The sequence below is a fragment of the Perca fluviatilis genome, chromosome 4 (genome assembly GCF_010015445.1).
Source record: "Perca fluviatilis chromosome 4, GENO_Pfluv_1.0, whole genome shotgun sequence".
NCBI classification, from domain to species: Eukaryota; Metazoa; Chordata; class Actinopteri; order Perciformes; family Percidae; genus Perca; species Perca fluviatilis.
Window position 1 is genome coordinate 22,067,955 of NC_053115.1, and position 23,341 is coordinate 22,091,295.

The window sequence follows — 23,341 nt, forward strand, 5'->3', positions numbered from 1 at the left end:
TATACACCAACTATTAAAACAATAATCTATTAAAAAAAATGTTTTCTTTATGCATGGCAGTGACTATAATGCATGTAAACTATTAGAGAGATGTTACAAAATATACCTGATTTGCTTTTGAATTATTCAAGCAGTCTACTACAGCAGTCATAAATCTACACTATAATACTGGCAGATAAGATTCATAAAAGTAAGGCTAGAGTTTGTAAAATCTTTTGTAATGGGTACATAAGGAACGCTGACTCACAGGAAGCATTATCAACAAATAGGCCATGGTTAACGCGATGTGCAGCCCTGTATGAACAAGAGACTGAAAAATGAAAACAAAACATGCATGCACATTAAAATAGTATGTTAGATAAATAAAGGTTACAATAGTTAACTATGTCTTCAGCCCAGAGTGACGATGTAGGACCTGTACACCTCTCTGTAGGCGTTACGGAGCAGGACATATGGGAAGCAGCTCTCCAGCATGTCTTGGTTCAAGAACGGAGATTCCTCCACAATCTGAGTAAATTAGGGTTGAAAGTGTTAAAACTCTCTTATTGTTAACAAATCCCGTTAAAACACCAAAATCCAAGTCTATTTACTTCTAATGAAAACGTAAATCTGTATGTCACTATAAATTTTCCTATGAGTAATTTCCTAGACAGTTGGGCACTGTAGTTTTTAGCAAACATTACTCAAACAGGAGAAAATAGTGGGACTATTTTCAGCAGTGGATTAATACACATTTGGTGTGCTAGTGAGTATTTAAGGCAGCTGGACGCTGTATGTGGGATTGACTCAAACCACTGCAGCCATGTTCATCATAATGAAGGAACATGTCACGCAGTGCAACAGTGTTGCTCATTGGTGTATTTTTAATTGTGTCTCATTGTCAATTTAAAAAGCAATGATTAGAAATATACTAGGAAGCCTACCCCGTGTAGGAGCAGGTAGATGGAGTCTCGGTTTTTGCTCTCCATTCTTTCCACGTTTTGTCCCAACTGAAGCAGAGTGGAGGAGGCCAGCTGTGGAATAACACAAAGTTAAAAAAGATCAAACAACTGGAATGTTTTTACACTGTTGGACTTGACCTCAACTAGGGCAAAGGTTGGCAGTGTTTTTAAAAAGTTCTTAAACTGAAATATTGTCAGAGTAGTGTGCCCAAGAAACGATTAATCCTGTGTTGTATGTCTATTACATTTATGGCTTGAAGATGTATGATTCTTTGCACCATGCGATGATCATTTGTGTTTTCTTTGTAACAATTTTAAGTCAGTGCTTCCTAACCTTTTTGCTTGCTCCTTAATACAAAGCAGTGTCTACTTCAAGTGCTCATATTATGCTTTTTGGCTTTTTGCCTTTCGTTTATTGTGTTATATAGCTTTTATATATCTTTTTACATACTCATGTTAGTGAGTATGTAAGTGAAAAAGCCCAAAGTCTACCCCAAAGGGAGTTACCATCTCCAACAAAAAACACTGTTCACAAACTGCTCCAAACAGCTCTATTGTAGTCCAGCCTTTACTTCCGTGACAAACATGCGTCACTTTGTAATACATGTGATAATGCTCACCTAGCTGCCCGCGTGGCACGCCCTCATACTCTGCAACTGATTAGCTAGCTGTCCTTACCTAGGTACTGAGCATGTGCAACTCCCAACAAAGATGGAACAGAAGTGAGATGTCTCACTCTGTAGCTAAAGAGAGAGCTCAACACACAGGGTGAAAAGAGGAGCTACAGCAATGTGCAGTACAACAAAAATATGTTTTTTGCTAATTTAAGCACATAAACCTATTCTGGTACAACCTCTAAATACAATTATGAACCTGAAAATGAGCATAATATGAGCACCTCTTTACAGGGTGCAGGTCGGGTATGCACAATTCAATTGAAGAGGGTTATTTCCTTCTGAGGCTTCTTTTTTCAAGGCCTGAAGAAGTATTTCACACTCAAGAGTCTAAAATATCAAACAAAATTTTATGTTTCTTATTTCCTACGAAGGTTCTTGTTACCCCTAAAGTTGTGAACCCTAGCATTGCACTGTGTTAATTTACTAATTTGTGAAGACAGAACATTTTGTAAAATCTAGTCTCGCTTTGCCAGACCTTCCTCCACAGCTCCGCGTAGGAGGGTCTGGCTAGTCCACACAGCATTCCGGGATGGGAGAAAAACATGCTCTGGTTTATTGGCATTTCTTTAAACCAATCACAATCATCATGGGCAAGCTAAGCACAGAGAAAAGCCAAGGGGACTCTGCAAAATAGCCTCGGGAAGGAACTTGTTTTGGTGGAACATGTGTACCTTCAAAGGTTGTTTCAGTCGTGCAAGAGAAAGCTCCGATTGGACAGATAGTCTAGATAGCTGTCTGGATCTACCCTGCAGAGATCTGAGGAGCAGTTAAACATAGTCCTCATAAATCCACCAGAGTTTAAATTAAAACAAAAAAAAAACGAAGGGTAACGGACGTCCGGCTGAAAAGAGTGAAATCCAGCGAAATGTTCCGACGGCACTGGAGCAATACTGGAAGTGGACATTGTGGATATAGATTAGGTAAAATCTGACCTTATTATTGAATTTGAATAGTAAGAAACTTAATAAAATGTTTGCCACTCACCAGGAGAAACTCTTTCAGGTGCTGCTGTATGTTCTTGTTCTGAACAGTGAACATGGCAGCAGCCAGCTGGTTTATAGCTGTAGCCAAACAGTGGATGTTGTTGTTGTGGCCTGAGAAAAATGAAAACACAACATTAAATACTGACTAATACAAAGAACAGAATAGCTAGAATAGTAACTCTAGCCACAGAGAGGACGTTTTTGTGGGACGACAATTAGAGAAATTTACTCAGTGATCCGTAACACTAGAGAGGAAGTATACTGAGTGTACTTCCTCAGGCTCACAGGGTAAATCTATTTCCAACATGCCAATGGAAAATAGAGACAAAGAAAATAATCTGAGACAAACACCACCCTGTGCTTTGATAGAAATCTCGGCTATTTGCTGATCTTAATGGTCCAGGCTCGGAGCCAAGCAGTTAGGGTCAGCAGGGCCACATGCCAACAGTAACTGTATCGATGCACGTCAGCCGAACTTATCTGTAAACAAAAGTCTCTCAACAGAAACGTGTTTCTCATTAACCAACATACTTTGCTTCGGACCACGTCAGTCGGACTGGAAAGTATGATGCACAGAGATGGTAATAAGCCTAATGTTTCAGGGTGGAGCACCTTTTTTATACAGTATCAACAGCTGGTACTGTAAGTAATGGCTGGAAGAGGTAGTGATGAGTATTTTCAAGGTTCCAGATTCTTTATTGTCATGTGCACAACAATAACAGAAGTAGTCATTGGCATTGAAAGTCTTAGGCCTCAGGCACCTCCGACAATGCTTATTAAATAACAAAAAAAAGCATTGCAAATGAATAAGACTGAATGTAGAAAGGAAAATAGGAATTTATTGATGTATATATGTATATTCACTTATCATTATGCATACTGTAATATATATATATATATATATATATATATATATATATATATATATGGTCAAAAGTTTTAGAACACCCCAATTTTTCCAGGTTTTTATTGAAATTCATGCAGTTCAATGTTTTATTGTACTCTGAAATGAAAGAATAGAACAAATAAATAATTGAAGTTAAAAAAGAAATCATGGAATCAATTTATAAACCAAAATGTATTCTAAATTTTTTACTCATCAAAGTAGCCCCCTTTGGCAGATATAACAGCTGAACACACTCGTGGCATTCTTTCTACAATGGAAATCAAATATTCTTCAGAAAGTTCTTCCCAACTCTGTTGCAGAAGTTCCCATAAATGTGTGGCACTTGTAGGTTGCTTTGCTTTCACTTTTCTGTCCAGTTCATCCCAAACCAGCTCAATGGGGTTTAAGTCTGGTGACTGTGCTGGCCACTCCATGTTTTTAAGCTTACCATCTTGTTCTTTTTTGCTAAGGTAGTTCTGGCAAAGCTTGGACTTATGTTTTGGGTCATTATCTTGCTGTAGGATGAACCCCTGACCAACTAGGCACATACCAGAGGGTACTGCATGGCGCTGCAAAATGCTGTGGTAGCCGTTTTGGTTCAGGGTGCCTTTCGCTCTGTCCAAATCACCGACCCTGGATCCAGCAAAAAAGCCCCAGACCATCATGCTTCCTCCTCCATGTTTGACAGTTGATGTCACACACTGAGGAACCATCCTTTCGCCTACTCAACAGCGTAGAAAAATCCTGCGTTTTGATTTTGATTCATCAGTCCATAACACCTTCTTCCAGTCTTCAGTAGTCCATTGGCAGTGTTTCTTGGCCCAGGCAAGCCTCTTTTTCTTATTCTGACGTCTTAGCAATGGCTTTCTTGCTGCAACTCAACCTATCAAACCTGCAGCTCGAAGTCTTCTCTTTACAGTTGAAACTGAGACTTGCTTATTACGACCACTATTAAGCTGTTGTCCTGTGAGCCGCCTATCACGCAAGCTGTTGACTCTCAGAAACTTGTCTTCTGATTCTGTTGTGGCTTTGGGTCTTCCAGACCTCTTCCTGTCAGAGTTTCCCCCAGTTTGTTTCTAAGTGCCTTTTGATGGTGAAGAATACTGTACTCACTGACACCTTGACTTTCTTCGCAAGTTCTCTGTAGGAAAGACCAACATTCCTAAGTGTTATGATGGTCTGTCTCTCTTCCATTGTTAATTGCCTTTTTCCCGCCATTTTTATGGCAACACACTACTTTCTGCAGTACAATACTGTTCAAATAATGATCACAAGGGTATGGTACCACAGTGTGTTCCAACAATACTTTTATACAAACAGAGGGGGTTGTAAGTAACCCAGACAAGTTGGAACACCTGTGGGAATTGGCAGCACCAACTTTCAAAGCTTGATCAACCTCCATTGCTGCAGAACAGCTTTACATTGTTTACCCATTTCTTGTTCCCTGAAAAAGGCCTTTTTGTAAAATTCTGAAATGTACATTATTTTTCAGTTTTGGGTAACCTTACTTTTTTTTAACCTCAGGAAGTTCACCACTTACCTTTGTACCATTTCAAGCTATTCATTGGACTTGAACTGCTAAAATAAAAAAAATTAAAAAAAATAGAAAAATTGGGGTGTTCTAAAACTTTTGACCAGTATATATATATTCATATCCATGAATGAATGAATTGATATGCACCTCCATGCTCTCGGCTGTAGAAAGAGTTGGAGTCCAGGGCCAGGATAGGCAGGGACACGGCGATATAGACCAGCAGCAAACAGGAAAGCTTGTACTCCTCATCAAGTGACGTGTTATCTGCCGGTTTTTCATAGAAAACATTATTATGAAAGAACACTCTCTTTTCCCGATGACTGCATTAAGCCATTAGATCAAGCTGTGTACATAGTGGCACTAATAGTTTTAGCGTTACCTGTCTGCATACTGCGGATAGCTGCAACAAGGGCAGGATCAATATCACATGTCAACCCTGCAGCAGAAGCCAGCTCAAAAACGCTTAGAGTCACCTGTAAGGTCATAAAGCATTAAGTGAAGTGCAGCTAAAATAGGCAGTTTGATGCTTCTGCAGCAAAGAGGTGCATAATGCAGACATGAAGTGTAATTTAAATTAAATGGACCATTTCAATTTTCATAATTTAGTTCCATTTTATTGCTGATAAATACCACAAAAACATGACCAGTAGGCTAATGAGGTGTGCTTTGCATTTTATGTAGCAGCCACAAAAGTGAATAGGCCTACTGTACGTGTAATAACACTAAATCAGCGATGGGTGCCATTGTCATGACACACACCTTTTTGATCCACCCTATTTCTGGTTGCATGCATGGTTGGCCTGTCTGGGCAGAATGTTTCCACTGATGTGGTTTAGACCGCAGAGCTGCAGCGACGATCACAGTCTCTCTCACGGAGGCATGTCGGGGCTGCTGACGTCTTTGGGGTTATGCTGGCCCCGGCTGTGGCACACTGTCATGCCTCAATCGGAGGCCAGACGTAAGTAAGGGAGGGGGAGTTCATGGCTCACTGTCACATGGATTGCTCCAGAGGGAGATAAGGAATTTAATTTGGTTGGTACTAGAGAATAGAAAAAAATTGTTCCTCTGCATCTCTCAGATCAGCTGTTGCACACTGTCTATATATTCTTCATTCTTAACCTCTGATGGAAATCAGTCAATTCCCCAGTTTCAAATGTAAATACGTTATGGATGAATGTAAACACAATAATATGCCTTCAACCCAAATTCTCCAACAATAAGTCAGCCCAGTGAAAATAAACTGTTAATACTGTTGATAAACTGTGATGGGATGATTTATGCACAGTTAGACCCTGATTATTGCACTTCAAGTCCTCTGTGGGATCTCAACATTTGGATGCTGTTTTTAGAGTGTAGTTGTAATACACAATTAGTGTTTTACCTTGATGTCGGTTTCAGGAGAGATGAAGTCTGTTAGGCACTCCATGGGCCCAATCAGATACGGGCAATGCTTTTTCAGGACCTATAGGATTATATGAAACAATATTACTGTGATCATACAGTACATGATGAGGGAAAGACTTTATATAGCAAGTGGTCAGTTTTCTTTCAGCTCTATATAACAAGAGATGCAGTGCATAGAACCATAATTCTCCTGATGATGTTTTAGGTTTTCTTAGGTAATGATCTGTTGTTTTAAATATTGAAAAGATAAACAGGGACAGTACAGGACAATAATGTACTATAACCTGTTATTCCATAGGTCTTTAAAAAGAAAAGAAGTAAAACTTTTATAAACTTTGACCAAAAAAAAGACAATCTTAACTCAAGGTCCACTTACTAGCTCCATTTCTAGAGCCTTCCGCCAGTCATGGTAATTTCGACAGATATCATACGAATTGTCGTGCAACTCCAACTGCTGATGAAGACTGTAAGATGCAGTTAAAGGCTCCAGAATTGACGCTACCTAGCAGAGTTTCAGGAGGAGGGCCACACCTCAAACATGCCTCATCCGGTATTCCTATAAATACCCACCTAACCCTCTCCTCTTATTCGCTCCCGCATTCTGCACCCGTCCCTCCCACCCTCTTTCTGTTCCTCTCCTTTCTCCTCTTCTTTAGGTCCTAAGGGGGTCCATCGCGCCCGGCTGCTACAGCGGATTCCCTACCGAAGCCTCCCCAAATGCAGTCAACATCAAATCAACTGATGACTACAAACGACTTTACGTCTCGCATTCCAGCGAAATGTATCTGGTTGATGGTGTGGTCCTTGCTAATGAAAAGCTAGTAGGTGAACCTTGAGAACTTTCAGACTTCAGAAAATGTGTCAAACTACTATTCCCAACGTCAAGAACTAACTTTCACTCCTAAGTATCACTCCCTCTTGTGTGTTTGTACATACACTCTATTAGAAACATTTTCATCAGCGTATCAGCCAGTTTCAATTATCATAAAGTCTTGTTGAACATTACATCTTTCAGACAGTCCTGTGTCATCGACCTGAAGGACAGGATCACGCCAATGATGGTCATCCTCTTCAGCACGTTCTCTCCACCTAGAAGTGCATTTAAAACTGATGAGATGCTGTTAGAATAATTTCATTATCAAATATTAGACAGAGATCGCTGAAGTTACAGTACAGGCCAAAAGTTTGGACACACCTTCTCATTCAATGCGTTTCCTTTATTTTCATGACTATTTACATTGTAGATTCTCACTGAAGGCATCAAAACTATGAATGAACACATGTGGAATTATGTACTTAACAAAAAAGTGTGAAATAACTGAAAACATGTCTTATATTTTAGATTCCTCAAAGTAGCCACCCTTTGCTTTTTTGATAGCGCTGCAAACCCTTGGTGTTCTCTCAATGAGCTTCATGAGGTAGTCACCTGAAATGGTTTTCACTTCACAGGTGTGCCTTGTCAGGGTTAATTAGTAGAATTGTTTCCCTTATTAATGGGGTTGGGACCATCAGTTGTGTTGTGCAGAAGTCAGGTTGATACACAGCCGACAGCACTATTGGACAACTGTTAGAATTCATATTATGGCAAGGACCAATAAGCTAAGTAAAGAGAAACGAGTGGCCATCATTACTTTAACAAATGAAGGTCAGTCAGACCGGAAAATTGTCAAGCGCTACAACGAAACTGGCTCACATGAGGACCGCCCCAGGAAAGGAAGACCAAGAGTCACCTCTGCTGCTGAGGATAAGTTCATCCGAGTCACCAGCCTCAGAAATCGCAAGTTAACAGCAGCTCAGATTAGAGACCAGATGAATGCCACATAGAGTTCTAGCAGCAGACACATCTCTAGAACAACTGTTAAGAGGAGACTGCACTATTCAGGCCTCCATGGTCAAGTAGCTGCTAGGAAACCACTGCTAAGGAGGGGCAACAAGCAGAAGAGATTTGTTTGGGTCAAGAAACACAAGGAATGGACATTAGACCAGTGGAAATCTGTGCTTTGGTCTGATGAGTCCAAACTTGAGCTCTTTGGTTCCAACTGCCGTGTATTGGTGCGACGCAGAAAAGGTGAACGGATGGATTCACATGCCTGGTTCCCACCGTGAAGCATGGAGGAGGAGGTGTGATGGTGTGGGGGTGCTTTGCTGGTGACACTGTTGGGGATTTATTCAAAATTGAAGGCATACTGAACCAGCATGGCTACCGCAGCATCCTGCAGCGACATGCCATCCCATCCGGTTTGCGTTTAGTTGGACCATCATTTATTTTTCAACAGGACAATGACCCCAAACACACCTCCAGGCTATGTAAGGGCTATTTGACCAAGAAGGAGAGTGATGGAGTGCTGTGCCAGATGACCTGAACCCAATCGAGATGGTTTGGGGTGAGCTGGACCGCAGAGTGAAGGCAAAAGGGCCAACAAGTGCTAAGCATCTCTGGGAACTCCTTGAAGACTGTTGGAAAACCATTTCAGGTGACTACCTCTTGAAGAAGATCAAGAGTGTGCAAAGCAGTAATCAGAGCAAAGGGTGGCTACTTTGAACAAACTAGAATATAAGACATGTTTTCAGTTATTTCACACTTTTTTGTTAAATACATAATTCCATATGTGTTCATTCATAGTTTTGATGCCTTCAGTGAGAATCTACAATGTAAATAGTCATGAAAATAAAGGAAACGCATTGAATGAGAAGGTGTGTCCAAACTTTTGGCCTGTACTGTATATTAAAGTTCATTTTACTCAAGAACCCAACGAGAAGGCCTTCTCCGCACTACAGATATAGTACAGACAATGACCTAACGAAAAGCTCTCTACAGAGTGAAATGTAATAAATCATGATACAGAGTAGATGTCGTCAACTGCTATCTTGTAAGAGTCCATGACATCTAATATTAATTCTATGCAAACAGTTTAATAATACCAAGAGAGAAAGTATGTAAATCAAAATTTCTCTAACAGATGCTCGCTGCTGTATGTGAAGCAGTACAGCTGCGATCTGCAACACTGTGGGTGGATATGTGACTAGTTGCTGTTGTAATGAATAAGAAGATGTTGGCTTATCATTTTGAAGTGTCTGACATCTAACCTGGTTATTTGCAAATTTGCAATTAATTTCTGTGCTCTAAGAAAACGAGAGTGCCGCTTGAGAAAAAGGTGACCAAGTAAGATTTTATCATGCGATTTATATGAGCTTTGTAAAAGGACATCTAGACAAAAATGAAGAAAAAAACATAGATACATATCATTTAGGCTACTTATTTTTCTTCATAATTTTTTTTAAATTAAATAATTAGCCACAGTTTACTACAGCATCCTCACACAATGATTTAATAAAAAGAAAAATGTAAGAAGATAATTTGTGAGTGAATTCCCTGTGTTAATTCAATGGGCTTTTGCTTCTGTCTAATGGCTCTATTGAGGAGTAATTGTTTAAAAAAAAATTATTCTATCATGTTAGTCTGAATAAAATAAGTGACGTACAAAGGACTGCTGGTCCGCTGGTAAACCAAAGATATGTACAGTTGTGTTCAAAATAATAGCAGTCCAACATCATTAACCTCATAAATCCAATTTTTTGGTAGAAGTGATATTTCTACATTGCAAATAATTTACTAGTAAGTGTTGTAGAGTCATAGAAAACCAACAGACTCAACAGTCATGACATGCATGCTGCTCATTTTGTGTAATTTAATCTGTAATTGAAAGGGGCATGTTCAAAATAATAGCAGTGTTGTGTTCACTTAGTGAGGTGTTTGATTCTGTGAAGACACCTCAATTATGGTCCATATTTAAGGAAGGAAGGAAGCAAATGTTGTGCATGCTGGTTGTAGTGCATTTCACACTGAAATACTCAGCAAAATAGGTTGTTCCAGACATTGCTCTGAGGAACAGCAGACTTTGATTAAAAAGTTGATTGGAGAGGGGAAAACATATAAAGAAGTGCAGAAAAGTATAGGTTTTCAAATGCCTTGAAATGGCATCCAAAGCCTGAACGACGTGGGAAAAAAGGTCAACTACCATTCGAATGGATCGAAGAATAGCCAAAATGGCAAAGGCACAACCAATGATCAGCTCCAGGAAAGTCAAAGAAGACTTAAAGTTACCTGTGAGTACTGTTACGATCAGAAGAAGGCTATGTGAAGCAAAGACATCAGCTAGAAGCACCCCGCAAAGTCCCATTGCTGAAAAAAAGACATGTACTGAATAGGTTGAAATTTGCCAAATGACACATTGACTGGCCAAAGGACAATTCTGTGGACTGATGAGTGCAAAATTGTTCTTTTTGGGTCTAGGGGCCGCAGACAGTTTTTCCGACGACCCCCATGCACTGAATTCAAGCCACAGTACTGTGAAGACAGTAAAGCATGGTGGTGCAAAAATCATGTTATGGGGATGTTTCTCATAATGTGGTGTTTGGCTTATTTATCGCATACCAGGGATCATGGATCAGTTTCAATACATCACATTACTTGAAGAGGTCATGTTGCCTTATGCTGAAGAGGAAATGCCTTTGAAAGAGGTCTTTCAACAAGACAATGACCCAAACCACACCAGTAAGCGAGCAAAGTCTTGGTTCCAGATGAACAAGATTGATGTTATGGAGTGGCCAGCCCAATCCCCAGACCTCAATCCCATAGGTGACATCAAAAATGCTGTTTCTGAGGCAAAACCCAGTAATGCAGAGGAATTGTGGACTTTCCAGCGCAATCGTCCTGGGCTGGAATACCTGTTCACAGGTGCCAGAAGTTGGTCGACTCCATGCAATACAGATGTGAAGCAGTTCTCAGAAATAATGGTTATGGAACTAAATATTAGTGCAGTGATTCAAAGTAAAGCAAACCTTGAGACATTTTTCAGTTTATACAGTAAATGTTTGAGTTTGTAAAGAAAAATCCAAATACTGCTATTTTTTTTGAACAGCCTAATATTCCTTTTTCTTCACTTTCTGTAAAGGTATAACACAAACTTGATAAATTTTGGTCATGTTTTGATTTAGAATTGAATGTGCAGTATTCCCAATGCATTGATATTATGGAATTCAATTCAATTCAATTCAATTTTATTTATAGTATCAAATCATAACAAGAGTTATCTCGAGACACTTTACAGATAGAGTAGGTCTAGACCACACTCTATAATTTACAAAGCCCCAACAATTCCAGCAATTACAGTAATTCCCTCAAGAGCAAGCAGTGCGACAGTGGCGAGGAAAAACTCCCTCTTGGGAAGAAACCTCGGACAGACCCAGGCTCTTGGTAGGCGGTGTCTGACGGGCCGGTTGCCCGGAATTAAAAACTATTCTAAGGATTTTGAGCATTATTCACTTTTTTAAATCACACTGCTATTATTTTGAACACTGTATGAGTATGTCAGTCAGTAGAGAAATGATAAGGGCTTCTGTTTCAGGTGAATTATCTGGAGTACCCCTCCTTTGATTCTTGTTATTGTTCCTTTTCTCTCTGTTCCTTTCCTCACTTTGTACTTTGTCCACCACCTCTCCTTCTCTACACCTACAGCTTTTATTCATTTATTATTTCCTTTTCAACCCTCTATACCTCTTCATCTTCCTGTCTCCACTTCTCACCTGTCAGCCTCTTCTTAAGATTGGCCATTTCCTCGGGGTTATCAAAGTTGTTTCTCATCTGTACCAGGACGTCCATATTCTCAATCACCAGTTTCTATCAGAAGAGAAGGAAGTGAGATGAGTGATAAAACCACCTTCAGGTGGGAGATATGATGGCGAGAGGTTATAGCTGTGACAGCTCTGTCTCTCAGTAAGAGCTCCTTACTTCAATCATAGGTGTCAAATTGTGGAGCCTGACACATTAGCCTATAGGCTACAGCAGTAGCAACTGTTTTAAAAGAGATACATGAGTTTGACAAGATAAAGGTCACTATGAAGTACAAAAAATGCTTCCAGATGCACACATTTTCTTGTAAAATTAAGAATGGTGTGAATTATTAGAATTTATTATTATAATTCACTAGAATGCATCTCAAAGGAAATATTTATGTTTTACTACTGTGCTCATAGATTTTACTGTACCTTTGTAAACTACACATCTGGTCAAAATGGAGTTAAGACCTGAATTTGACTTTTGGACTGATTGTTTGTAAAAAAGTATTATTTTGGATAATGCATTAGATAATGCATAGTGCAATATATTATCTGCATATTTTAGGTATTAGTGTCAATGACAATTATTGTTTCGAAAGGTAAACTAATCAGGGCATAAACTGAAAGTTTTACAACTATTTTTTCTCAACTACACTGCTTCTGATGTTACTGCTCTCTGCCTTTGTAGGGCAGAAGTATCCTAAATGTATATCAAAGTCAGCAGGCCACTGATCTAGGTCCTTATACAAGCCCATTGCATCATACTGTACCTTTAGCTCACTGACTTGAGAGGTGATGTGCCACAGCAGGTTCTCGCTCAGAAACTTCAGGCCATATGGACCAATTAGCTCCGCCAGGGCCTGTAACTCTGTTCAGAAGGTGATATGAAGAATTTAAGCATCATGAATGGAGGGAGATGAGTGATATACAGATGCATCAATTGATTTTAAGCTGATGTCAAGCAGCCAAATGTGTTAACAAAAATGCACAACAGAAACCTACTCAGGTGGAGACGTATTGTTTGTCACTGTGGTGTTTTTACATGCGTCTAATACAAAGCTTGACTCTCTACAGTGACAAAAATAAGAAAGGTAACATTTGATTTGTGAATTTAGCTGTATCAATGAGAGAGAGACAACTGCAGCTATTAGACCTTTCACTCAGCTCAACATCTCTGCCTGAATATGGATGGATAAGGACATGTGTGGTTAAAATTGGAGGTGTTAATGGATCGGTGAGTGAGTCACTGTAAGGCACGCAGATACCTCACTACTACGGAGTAAATATAGACAATGATGATGACACTGTGCAGGGGCGTCTATTGAAGTGCAGTGGTCTCCAAGGTACCATGGTTGTGCATGACTTATGTATGCATCTCTATAATGTCAGCATGAGCCAAGTGGAGTGAATATAGCCGTAATGCAGCCATAAGGAGGCTTGTGCTCTTTCAAGGTAAAGTAGTGTGTAGGCAGAAAGGAAGGCTGAGTGGAGGAGAGACAAGTGATGCTGAAATAGTTACGAGGCAATGATGAAAGAGCGGGGGAGATGATGAGCAATACTCAACTATACATTAGCCAGGAAGTGTCTGAATAATCTGCATGACAGGCAGCACGAAAGAAAACACCTCCACAATAACAAGCTCCACATCGTCTTGAGCAATAACGTTCCCTCTGCATGTGGTGTCAAAGAGATCTCAGGTTTTTAGGAGCGAGTTAGGTCTTGGATCTGTTGGCCGGTGATCATTAAACCTTAAAGTACAGGGGAACTTTTTGATTCTGTCAAGGGTAAAAATATGTGTCAGCAAAAAGTGAATCTCTCTCTGATGTCTTTTTGCTTGCAAACCTTCTAATATTAAAAGGAAATAATATAAATATGTAGCAAGGTGTTTGTTTTTTGGCAAACTGTTACCACATTACACCCACACGACTCAAATTCTCCATAACTTGCAGTGACTTAAATACATTATTTAGAGTACAACATGGACAAGTTCATAGTAAACCTCTCCAAAAGTTAGAGTTGTTACTATGGATACTCAGCTCTGAATGTCACTGATGACTGTCATCTAAATTTTTATCCTACGATGCAACATGCAATGAAAGTCAGTGAATTGCTAAATAAGCTTTATATTAGGCTGTCTATCATTTGTCTCACATTTCCTGAATGTCCTTTGTTGTGAAAGACGGAGGTGATAAACATTTATTTCCAGTAGTAGCACTTTTAACTTGAGCTATGAGAATTCATCCAGATGTAATGAAAGATATACCGTAAGGCTCATATTGACATTGATTTATGCCATGGATTAAATTACTACAATTAAGCTCTGGGGCCTGACCTAATACATCTGAAAACTCCTCTGCTCTGAAACTTGGTTCGTTGTCAGTAGCCTGGTTGACGAAGCATTGCATTGTGGGACAGTGAACGATGAGGGAGTTGCTGGCCTGACGCAAGAGACTCTCCAGGTACCTGAAGTGCAGAAAAACAAAACAAAACTTCTTCAACCTTTACATCAACATATGTTTGAATTAAAGAGAGTGAAAGTGAGAGAAACCAAGAGGATGTGCTTGTGTGAGCTACTTATGTGTTCTAAATGGACACATGCATGTAGCATACAGTAGATGTATCTATTTTTATTACACACACCAGTTTGTGTAGATGGTCGTAATGGTCTGCCCTCCACGTGAGTCCAGCGGCTGTGTTTGCTGCAGCAGGATGTTCTTCACCAGCCGGGTGATGTCCACATTGATGTAGCTGGAGAGGCCGTGCAGGCTGGCTGTATAGGCGCTTAACCCCGCCAGGAGGTCAGAGGGACAGGCTATCTCCTGGGTGGTCTGGTTGTAATTGGCCATTCTCACGATGATCCTGGAGAAACATGTTTATCCAACGTCACTTATCACCAGGCCAGAGTGGGCTGAGGGCGGACAGATGGGACCTTAAAACGGGTTAAACGAGCCATAGTGGCATGGTACTATACTCTCATTAGGTCAGCACATTCACTGCTCCAGGGCTTCACTGCAATTGTATTTGTTTTTTTGACAGGGCCCTTCATTCTCTCTCTTTCTCTCCCTAACTAGACAGTATTTACAATTTTGGCCATGGAAGGACCAATCGTGGCAAGCATGCTGCTACTCAAGGGTGCTAATTTTAGGGTGACAGGGGAGATAATCATCAGCAAAGACAGGGAGACAAAGCAGAGCATATACACAGAAACATTAGGTTGCCCTGGTACCAATCCCTAATCTAAATAACAGTTAGCACTGAAATGACACAGAACAAGGCAGTGACATGATGGATCTCTTCTCAGATTTTTAAGTGGGTGCAGCACAGCCTGACATGGAGGAATCAGATAGAAAAGCTGGGTTCATTATAATGATGGAGGAGACATTTCACAATAGACAAGCTCCAAATGATTGTCTAATTGTCAGGAGGACAAAAAACTGTGTGCAAATCTGTGAGTGGCAATTTGTAGAGAATGCAGCTGGAAATGCTTTTGAGTTTTCCTTGTGCTCTGTCCGATCCTGATCAGAGTGTTTGACATTTCTACAGCCCCTGTTCAGCAGGGAGGCCAGGCAACTGGACAGTGTGCATGTGGGCATCCAAGCATAAGAGTGGACATTGAGTCAAAACAGTGTAATGTTGGTACGCTGAGGTACAATTGTACAGCACATTTATGCACTGGCAGAGGAAGCAATATTACATGGACAACGTGTCCCTTTCACAATGAAAGCAGGCACTCATGTCACTTATTAGCACATTTCTGACAGTACTTGTTTATGGAGCCGCTTAAGTGATATACTGTATGCACAAAAAAATAAACTTCTGCTGCACATGAGATAGGGGAAGAAACAAATTGCAAATGTTACCTCAGTGGCTTTTTAAACAGGACTCATCACATCATCCAACTTTTCAGACAAATATAATAATACCCATCCCCACTCAGCATACTCAGAAAGGCGTATCTCCAGATGGGAAATGAGGAACTCTGTGGGAACGACAATGTGGTCGAAGACAATAAAGTCACTGCAGAGGCTGTAGGAGGAGCAGAGCTCTGTCAGCATCAGATGCATCTTGTCCACACTAGTAGAAGATGGAGAGAGAGAAAGAGAGAGGGAAGGGAGTCTTTAGGACACATATTTTGACAATGACTATAGTATGGATGTGCTTTTCTCAGACAAATAAGGTAATAAAAGCGTTGGTGAATTGTAAAACATCTCCAAATTGAGGCAGCGAGGAGGAAAACTGAGAGGAGGGAGAGAGACAGAATTACAAATCTTCAGACTTAATTAGTGAGCTTTCTAACTGTAGCTACATGCAGAATATGATCAAAACAATGAAAGCACCAACATAAAATGTGTTGCCAGTAAAGGTGTTTTTTAATACACTGAGACATTTTGTTTCTTATTTTTTAATAATTGTTTTAGTACTTCTCAACCCTGACTGATTCAACTTGAAGAGTAATACATTTCGAACAAACAATGCCTTGTAGACTAGAGCATTTTAATCCTGTCTTTCTGATAAGTGTCATGGGGTGAAGGAGATCATTTGGAAATGTCAGCAGATATTAAAATATTTCTACCAACATGATATGCATTAACGCTGACAAATGTTTAAGTGCACTTTGCCCAGAACCAGTGCTGTTGATAATGCTGCATGTCTCCCGAAATCAGGGATGTAATAATTTCACTTTTCTAAAACATCTGCAAATTCAGTGTTATTATTTGGAGCAGGCAGAGAGATAAGTAGAGAAAGTGGGGGAAACAAAAAGAAAAACTGACTTGGTAACGACTGCCCGGTCTTTTCTCAGGCTTTCGGCTCCTGGTTTCTCTTTTTGGACCTCTCCCTTCTTTGGCACCGGCTTCTTTTGCTTTCTATGGCGAGCTGCGCTGATGGCCTCGGCACAGTGCTTGGGCTGCAGCTAAGGGGTCAGAGAAGGAGAAGAGAAGGGGGGAAGAAAGAGAGAGAGATAGAGGGAGGACGAATTTAGCCACGCAAATATTGGGTAACATGCTCAAAGACAAACTTGGAAGTTTTGCATTCATGTTGGACACACTCAGTCAAGAAGTAAATACTTTCCACATATTTTCCCCAAGGGATCAGAGAAACAACACTGCATTAATCAACTCCAGAGTTGTAGACCTGTCTTATCATTTCATTTAAATTCTCAAGTCCGTCCACTGGCTACAGCTAAACCCACTGATGCCTAGCTGAGACTAGTGTGATTATATTTGGATATGGAGTATGGCAGAATCCATCTGCGCTAGATAATGAGTTTTTTTAAAAAGGACTTCACCTGGTCATTGAGGTTGCGCTGCTCAGCACATATCTCTAACACAACACTGCTGGTCTGCTTGGCTATCTGCTCCAGGAAGGTCACACACAGGCGCAGACTCCTCTTCTCCATTGCCTCTGTCTACACACACAAATAAGTGCAGTATGTGTGAGCGTATGGACGACAGAGGACACAGTTAGGCATGTACGAAGGCACAGAAAACTCCTGAACACACACATACAGTACACACACAAAAGGTAGAAGGCATATTGTCTCCCATAGCTTTCCTATAGTTACATTTACTCCACTGTTTACTGTATAAGCTCTGTTTTAGGCTGGACTCCTTGAACTGGCAAACATTACAAACTATATATAAGTATAATAAAAAAAATAAAAAAACTTATCATGGATGAATACAAAGATATGTTGCTATCACAATGCAGTGTTAAAGTGTAACCAGTGTCTCAGCTGATGATTAATAGCTTGGTAAGCAAATGACTGAACACTGACCTCCTCTGGGCATAGAGGGTGTCCACACCGGCTGAAGTGAGAGCAGACAGCTGGGAAGGCCATGAGGTAACGCTTCATGGTCATCTCCTCACTGCTCTGGCTAAACATCTTCTCAAAGACACGTGGGTAGTAACTGGGAAACAAACAAGAGAATGAACAGTTAAGAAATCAAATTATCCCACCTTAGTAAGCGAGAAGAGAAGAGAAAAGAAGAGAAGAGAAGAGAAGAGAAGAGAAGAGAAGAGAAGAGAAGAGAAGAGAAGAGAAGAGAAGAGAAGAGAAGAGAAGAAACTGACCCGAGTATGGACAATTCAGATGTGTCCTGCAGTAGTTCTTCCACACTGTCCACCATCCTGGTGTGAAACTGAATCAAGTTCATCACCTTCGCTAAGTCGGGGTATTCCTTTATTGGAAGAGGGGCCTTGTTCACACTTGTGTAAGCCTAAAACAGAAGACAAAGAAAACCTTCACTGCAACCTTCAAGCACAACACTGAGTTTTACAATAACAACAGAATATTGTGTGATTATTTGATGATGTTGCAACAAACCTATCTACTGTACCTGCAATCTCAACCAGTCCAGTCTAAGTGCTCTGAAATCAAACTCCTCTTTGTTTTCCACTGCAGAGTAAAATTGAAACCATCATTATTCAAATGGAAGTTCTCATGTTGCATTTTAAACAGAGATAAACATTGGGTAAGGTTATCTGCAATATGTTGTTGTGTTTACCCTGTTTGATTGACAAAGCAGAGAGGGTTGAGACAAATGAAGTCATCAGGACTGACTCCTCTTCTGGACACACATAGATGTTCTACAGAGGAAAAACAGATTTCTAAAGATATGCTGCCACTTTCTGCACCTCAGTAAATGAAAGAAAAATGCACAGAATTGTATGTTGCACCTTATACTGTACAGTCCTTGCAGTATATATCTACAGGTACCTGAATGGTGTCATTGAGAACCAATGCATCAAACTGCGCCAGGTACTGGACATGGTAGCGCTGAACTACATGGTTGTACTTTGTCATCAGACCTCTTAACTTCTCCATGTGGAACATCAGCTCTGCCATCTGACTGGATAAAAAACACACAGAAAAAAGCAATTTAACACAAAACATTTGTTAACAATTAACTCGTTTACTACCTTTCATAATTAAAATTTGTAAAAATAAAATAAATAAATAAATAAGTCATTGTAAAAATCTCTTGTGCTCACTTTAGGATAACTGCATTACTAAATAACTAGCAGCTGCAATGTGGACAGACATCTTAAGTTGCAGTGAGGGAGAACTTGCTATAGATACCAGATTTTTGCACACTACAATGACACAGTATGACCTCCACGGCGGTTTACTTCCTCTACACCTATGTCCTACTTGTCAATGTAGTCCTCGGGCGTCTTTATCTTTGGCATATTCTCAGAGTGTCTGACAAGCCACAGGACCTCGTCACGGGAAAATGAGAGAGCCATGAAGACAAACAGGGCCTTTGGGATTTGATTGGCACACAGAACAGAGAAGAAAGAGGAATGTTAGGAAAGAATCTTAGCTCAGTCAAAGAACCCTCCCCCCCCGCCCCCCATTCAAATATTCCCCAGAGGTCCAAGATGTGCAGGATGGAAGCCGGATAAAATATAGCCTACTGTTTTTCATAAGTCATATGACCAGAATTTCATTTTGAACTTGTAGTAATGAAATGATTTAAATTGCTCGAGCACAGCTGTTATGCTCGTTACCGTGCTTCTACCTTTGGTCCCAGAAGTCCAGGTTCATCCTCCAGAATTTTAAATAATTCCTTCATCGCTCCTCTCAGAAAATGCCTCCTCTCTCTGTGCATAGCTCCACTGGTAATAACACAGGAAATAGATGTGGACATTTGGTTCCCACAGCTCATTTCAAAGTAATTCAATGAATATTTATGATATTGTAAAAACATTGCTTAGTTTCCTGCCGGTCTCACCTGTTGAGTATAGCATGCTCACGACATTCCTTGATGTCTGCTACTCGCTTGCTATATCTGATAAAAATGAAGAAAGAAAATCGACAAATGTAATAAGAAGCTAATTAACTGTATCGCATTTTATGCAGTTACAGGGAATGTTGACTTTTTTCACATATATATTATCTTTGGCATGTATTAACTTTGCAGTGGAATCAGTTTTTTCTGAGACTCTTGTGAACAATACAAATAAGTCTTACACTGTAATCAGTTAATACTATACTATAATCTCTAGTATATAGTATAGTATATTAGTATATTATATCACCTTCATCACCTTTTCTCTCTAACTTTTAGTCTATAGTCCATGCTTTTTTTAATCCACTATAGTCCCAACCCTCACTCTTGTTGTCACTTCAGTTCAATTCAATTCAATTTTATTGTCATTGACACAATGTGCAGGCCACATATGTAATGAAATGTAGGCACTCTGTTTGTTGTTGTGATTACAATACATGCTATACTAATTTTAAATTGGACCAGCTTCAGCAGTTTTAGGAGGGGGGAGATAAAGAAATATATATATTATATACTCAATAGTTGCCTTCAAAATATTTTTAAAAAAGTATTCTCTTAAGTACTTACTAGAATGTTGCATTCAAGTAAGTTTGCATTATTTGCAATCTGTGTATTAATAATGTGATGTAAAATAATTCCCCCTAAAAGTCATACCTTTATTGTTATGTACTGTATCTGTAAAGTATCTGGTCGTTAAGGCTGCTGATATAGACTCAGCCAGCTCTTTATATCCAGAATTAATGAGCAATCAAAGAGAACAGAGGTCCTCAACAGTTCAGGACTCTTACAGTGAAGTAAGAATAGTACTTCAATTACATCTTTATATCAGTTCTCCTTTATTAACTATCTGACATATGTGGGTGCATTATCTTGCACCCATCGTTATCTTGCTTTTAAAATTATTTTTCATCCACCAGGATTATTTCTCATACTGCAGCCGTGCAGCATACATACCCTTTGATGCTGACGAAAAGGTCCTCGGAGACCTTGTGTATGTTGAGTACCTCATCTCTGGTGAGGACGAGGAAGAGGCCGCTCTGCAGAGCCATCTTCCACAGCTCCTGGGATGCCTGGTTTGTATTCAGGCTGCTGTGGCACAGCAGGAAGCCGACTACAAGAAGCACAGTCAGCAACATTTAAGATACAACCTGTGGGGCAGACACCCTACTATTGCATGTGACAACACAGTGGTCCTGTCATGCCAATGGTCAGTTATGAACATTGTTAACTAGCAATTGCTCTGAAGGTAAATTATTTTGCAAGTAATGCAGTATGCTGTTGTTGTGTGTTGTTCTGCATTTTTATATACGTGCAAGATGTCAGTGTGTCTGAAATGTGTTTAAACCAAAACAGGCAAATGTCATAAAATGCAACACATTCTCACTCCAGGTGGCCTTTGTTATTGACGCAAAAAGTCGGGACCCTTGGCATCACTTTTTGATGCTTTGGGTCGGGACATACATTTAGCTGACATGCAGCATGACAACGGGAAAGTTAGGTTTAGGAAAAGATCGTGGGTGGGGTTACAAAATGTAGTTTCAGTGAAGCACCGGACACAAACCCTGGTCTCTTTGGTGAAAGTCTTGTGTTGTACCCAACCAACCTCCTTAGGCGGATTTTAGGTCTTTCATACTACCGTACTATACTCGCTACCATTGTCACTCTTAAAACTACGTCATCTTACAGCGGCCGAGCTGCTGCTCTGCCCAGTGCATCCCCTACAGACGCAACAGGGTGAATTTTGCGTCAGTATCCCACGCTGAGAGCCACTGATCAAGCGTCAGTATTTTACGAGTTGGGAGTGAGAACAGGTTGTAAAATGCTGCACAGTGTTTATATATTTGTATAAAGTGAACAGATAGATGCAGTTATCATACAGAAATACTTACTAATTATCCACCGCTCCATCACCTCCATAGAGAGGTATTCACATGCCATCTGTGGTAAACAACAAGCTTATTAACTGCCAATACAAACTCACAGCAGCCTTTCATGTACAAAGTAAAATCCTGTCAGTTTAACTATTTGGTAGCCATCAGCAACTTGGCATCATTGCTAATCTATTCTTCAATCAATCAACCAACATTTATTTATATAGCACTTTACAGTAACCAGCAGGTATCCAAAGTGCTTCACATCAGAAACCCAGAGTAAAACACATAACATACAACATATAAAAAAGAATGAAACATTGAAAACAGTGAAATCAGAAAGGTTACATAGAAACAGGAGAAGGAAATTGTCACACCACTACTAGGTATTAAAAGCCATTCTAAACAAATTTTGAGTTTGGACCTAAAAAGAGCTACATCTATGCGAATATCAGGGGGGGTAACTTGTTCCAGAGTCTCGGGGCGGCAACCGCAAAAGCCTGATCACCCCACCATTTATACCTTGACCTTGGGACTTCTAAAACCAGTTGATTTGAAGACCGCAAGGACCGGTTGTGTTCACGCAGGTTTAAAATCTCAGACAAATACTCTGGGGCCAGGCATTTTAAAGCCTTGAAAACAAACAATAAAATCGATTCTAAAACCAACAGGGAGCCAATGTTCTTGTTCTGCCTTCAAAAGAAAATCAATAGTTTTTGGAGATTCTACACCATACAAGTAACTGACTATTCCTCCCTAAATGTGGTTTATAAAAAATGCAAAAATGTACATTTTATGATACAGCTCAAGATACCTATTAGTATTCTCTATAGACTTTAAATTAGTGGCTGTGATTTGCATTCAAATACTGTATATGGCATCTTTTCATAAGAAATTGTTGCCTGGAGGTCCCTTTCTTGGCTGGATTAGTGGTTCTAATATGAGAAAGCCACGGGCAAAACAGGGATCAACATTACATCAAAGAGGCCATAATGGTGTTCGAAGATGAAGAACCGTTCAGTTCAGGGAAGAGCAGAAAGGTCAAAAGACAATAAAACTAATAATTTTCTAAAAGATAGCTCTATAATGGGAGTCATACTGTAGAGCTACTAATTTTAAGTGGACTGTATCTGACCTTCAAGACAACACATATACTTTAATTGCATTATTTAGCTGTGACATCATCTCTCAATTCTGTGGCTGACATCACTGGAAAAACCATAGTTTGGCCAATACCCAGCTTCCTCTTTCGTTCTAAGATAAGATAAATACAGGAGGAGAGTTGACCGGAGGGTGGACTCACAGTGTCACAGCAGGCTGGGTCCAGCATGGCAGCTGGAGCACTGAGCAGGCTGAGGAGCTGGGCGCTCCGCCATTGCTCCGCTGGCAGGTTCCTTCGTGGGTAGACCATCTTCAGAGAGAGCAAGGCCGCCGTCACAGACTGGCAGAGGGACGGAGAAGAAAAAGGGAAACAGTGAGTGAGGATGCTGGAGAGAGGCAGAGATGGAGGAAGAGGCACAATGACAGGGATATAGAGAGATGGAAACACTTCACATCAAATTATGGCAAAAACATGTCAGAGGCTCAAAAGCTGTGATTACATTTTGTTGCACATAGGCTTAGCTTACAATAC

The 23,341-nt window shown here is 40.1% G+C and overlaps 1 protein-coding gene across 2 annotated transcripts in view; it reads right to left on the reverse strand.

The window, feature by feature from the left end:
• Window positions 1-327: 327 nt before the first annotated feature.
• Window positions 328-23,341, reverse strand: part of nckap1l (NCK associated protein 1 like) — a 30,183-nt gene continuing 7,169 nt past the window's right edge. Inside the window, exons 7-31 of one of the 2 annotated variants that reach the window (XM_039798732.1) lie at window positions 23,012-23,149; window positions 21,727-21,775; window positions 20,792-20,948; window positions 19,781-19,837; window positions 19,568-19,664; window positions 19,198-19,307; window positions 18,763-18,895; window positions 18,551-18,632; window positions 18,383-18,429; window positions 18,117-18,262; window positions 17,821-17,953; window positions 17,332-17,451; window positions 16,817-16,956; window positions 15,987-16,118; window positions 14,685-14,903; window positions 14,377-14,507; window positions 12,815-12,912; window positions 12,012-12,105; window positions 7,432-7,514; window positions 6,403-6,483; window positions 5,401-5,494; window positions 5,169-5,285; window positions 2,603-2,712; window positions 924-1,013; window positions 328-507 (exon numbers count right to left, since the gene is read on the reverse strand). In XM_039798732.1, the coding sequence (XP_039654666.1) occupies window positions 391-507; window positions 924-1,013; window positions 2,603-2,712; window positions 5,169-5,285; window positions 5,401-5,494; window positions 6,403-6,483; window positions 7,432-7,514; window positions 12,012-12,105; window positions 12,815-12,912; window positions 14,377-14,507; window positions 14,685-14,903; window positions 15,987-16,118; window positions 16,817-16,956; window positions 17,332-17,451; window positions 17,821-17,953; window positions 18,117-18,262; window positions 18,383-18,429; window positions 18,551-18,632; window positions 18,763-18,895; window positions 19,198-19,307; window positions 19,568-19,664; window positions 19,781-19,837; window positions 20,792-20,948; window positions 21,727-21,775; window positions 23,012-23,149 (2,775 nt within the window). In that variant the 3' untranslated portion in view covers window positions 328-390. Of the gene's footprint in view, window positions 508-923; window positions 1,014-2,602; window positions 2,713-5,168; window positions 5,286-5,400; window positions 5,495-6,402; window positions 6,484-7,431; window positions 7,515-12,011; window positions 12,106-12,814; window positions 12,913-14,376; window positions 14,508-14,684; window positions 14,904-15,986; window positions 16,119-16,816; window positions 16,957-17,331; window positions 17,452-17,820; window positions 17,954-18,116; window positions 18,263-18,382; window positions 18,442-18,550; window positions 18,633-18,762; window positions 18,896-19,197; window positions 19,308-19,567; window positions 19,665-19,780; window positions 19,838-20,791; window positions 20,949-21,726; window positions 21,776-23,011; window positions 23,150-23,341 lie in introns of both variants that reach the window. The other variant, XM_039798731.1, reaches the window with a different exon arrangement.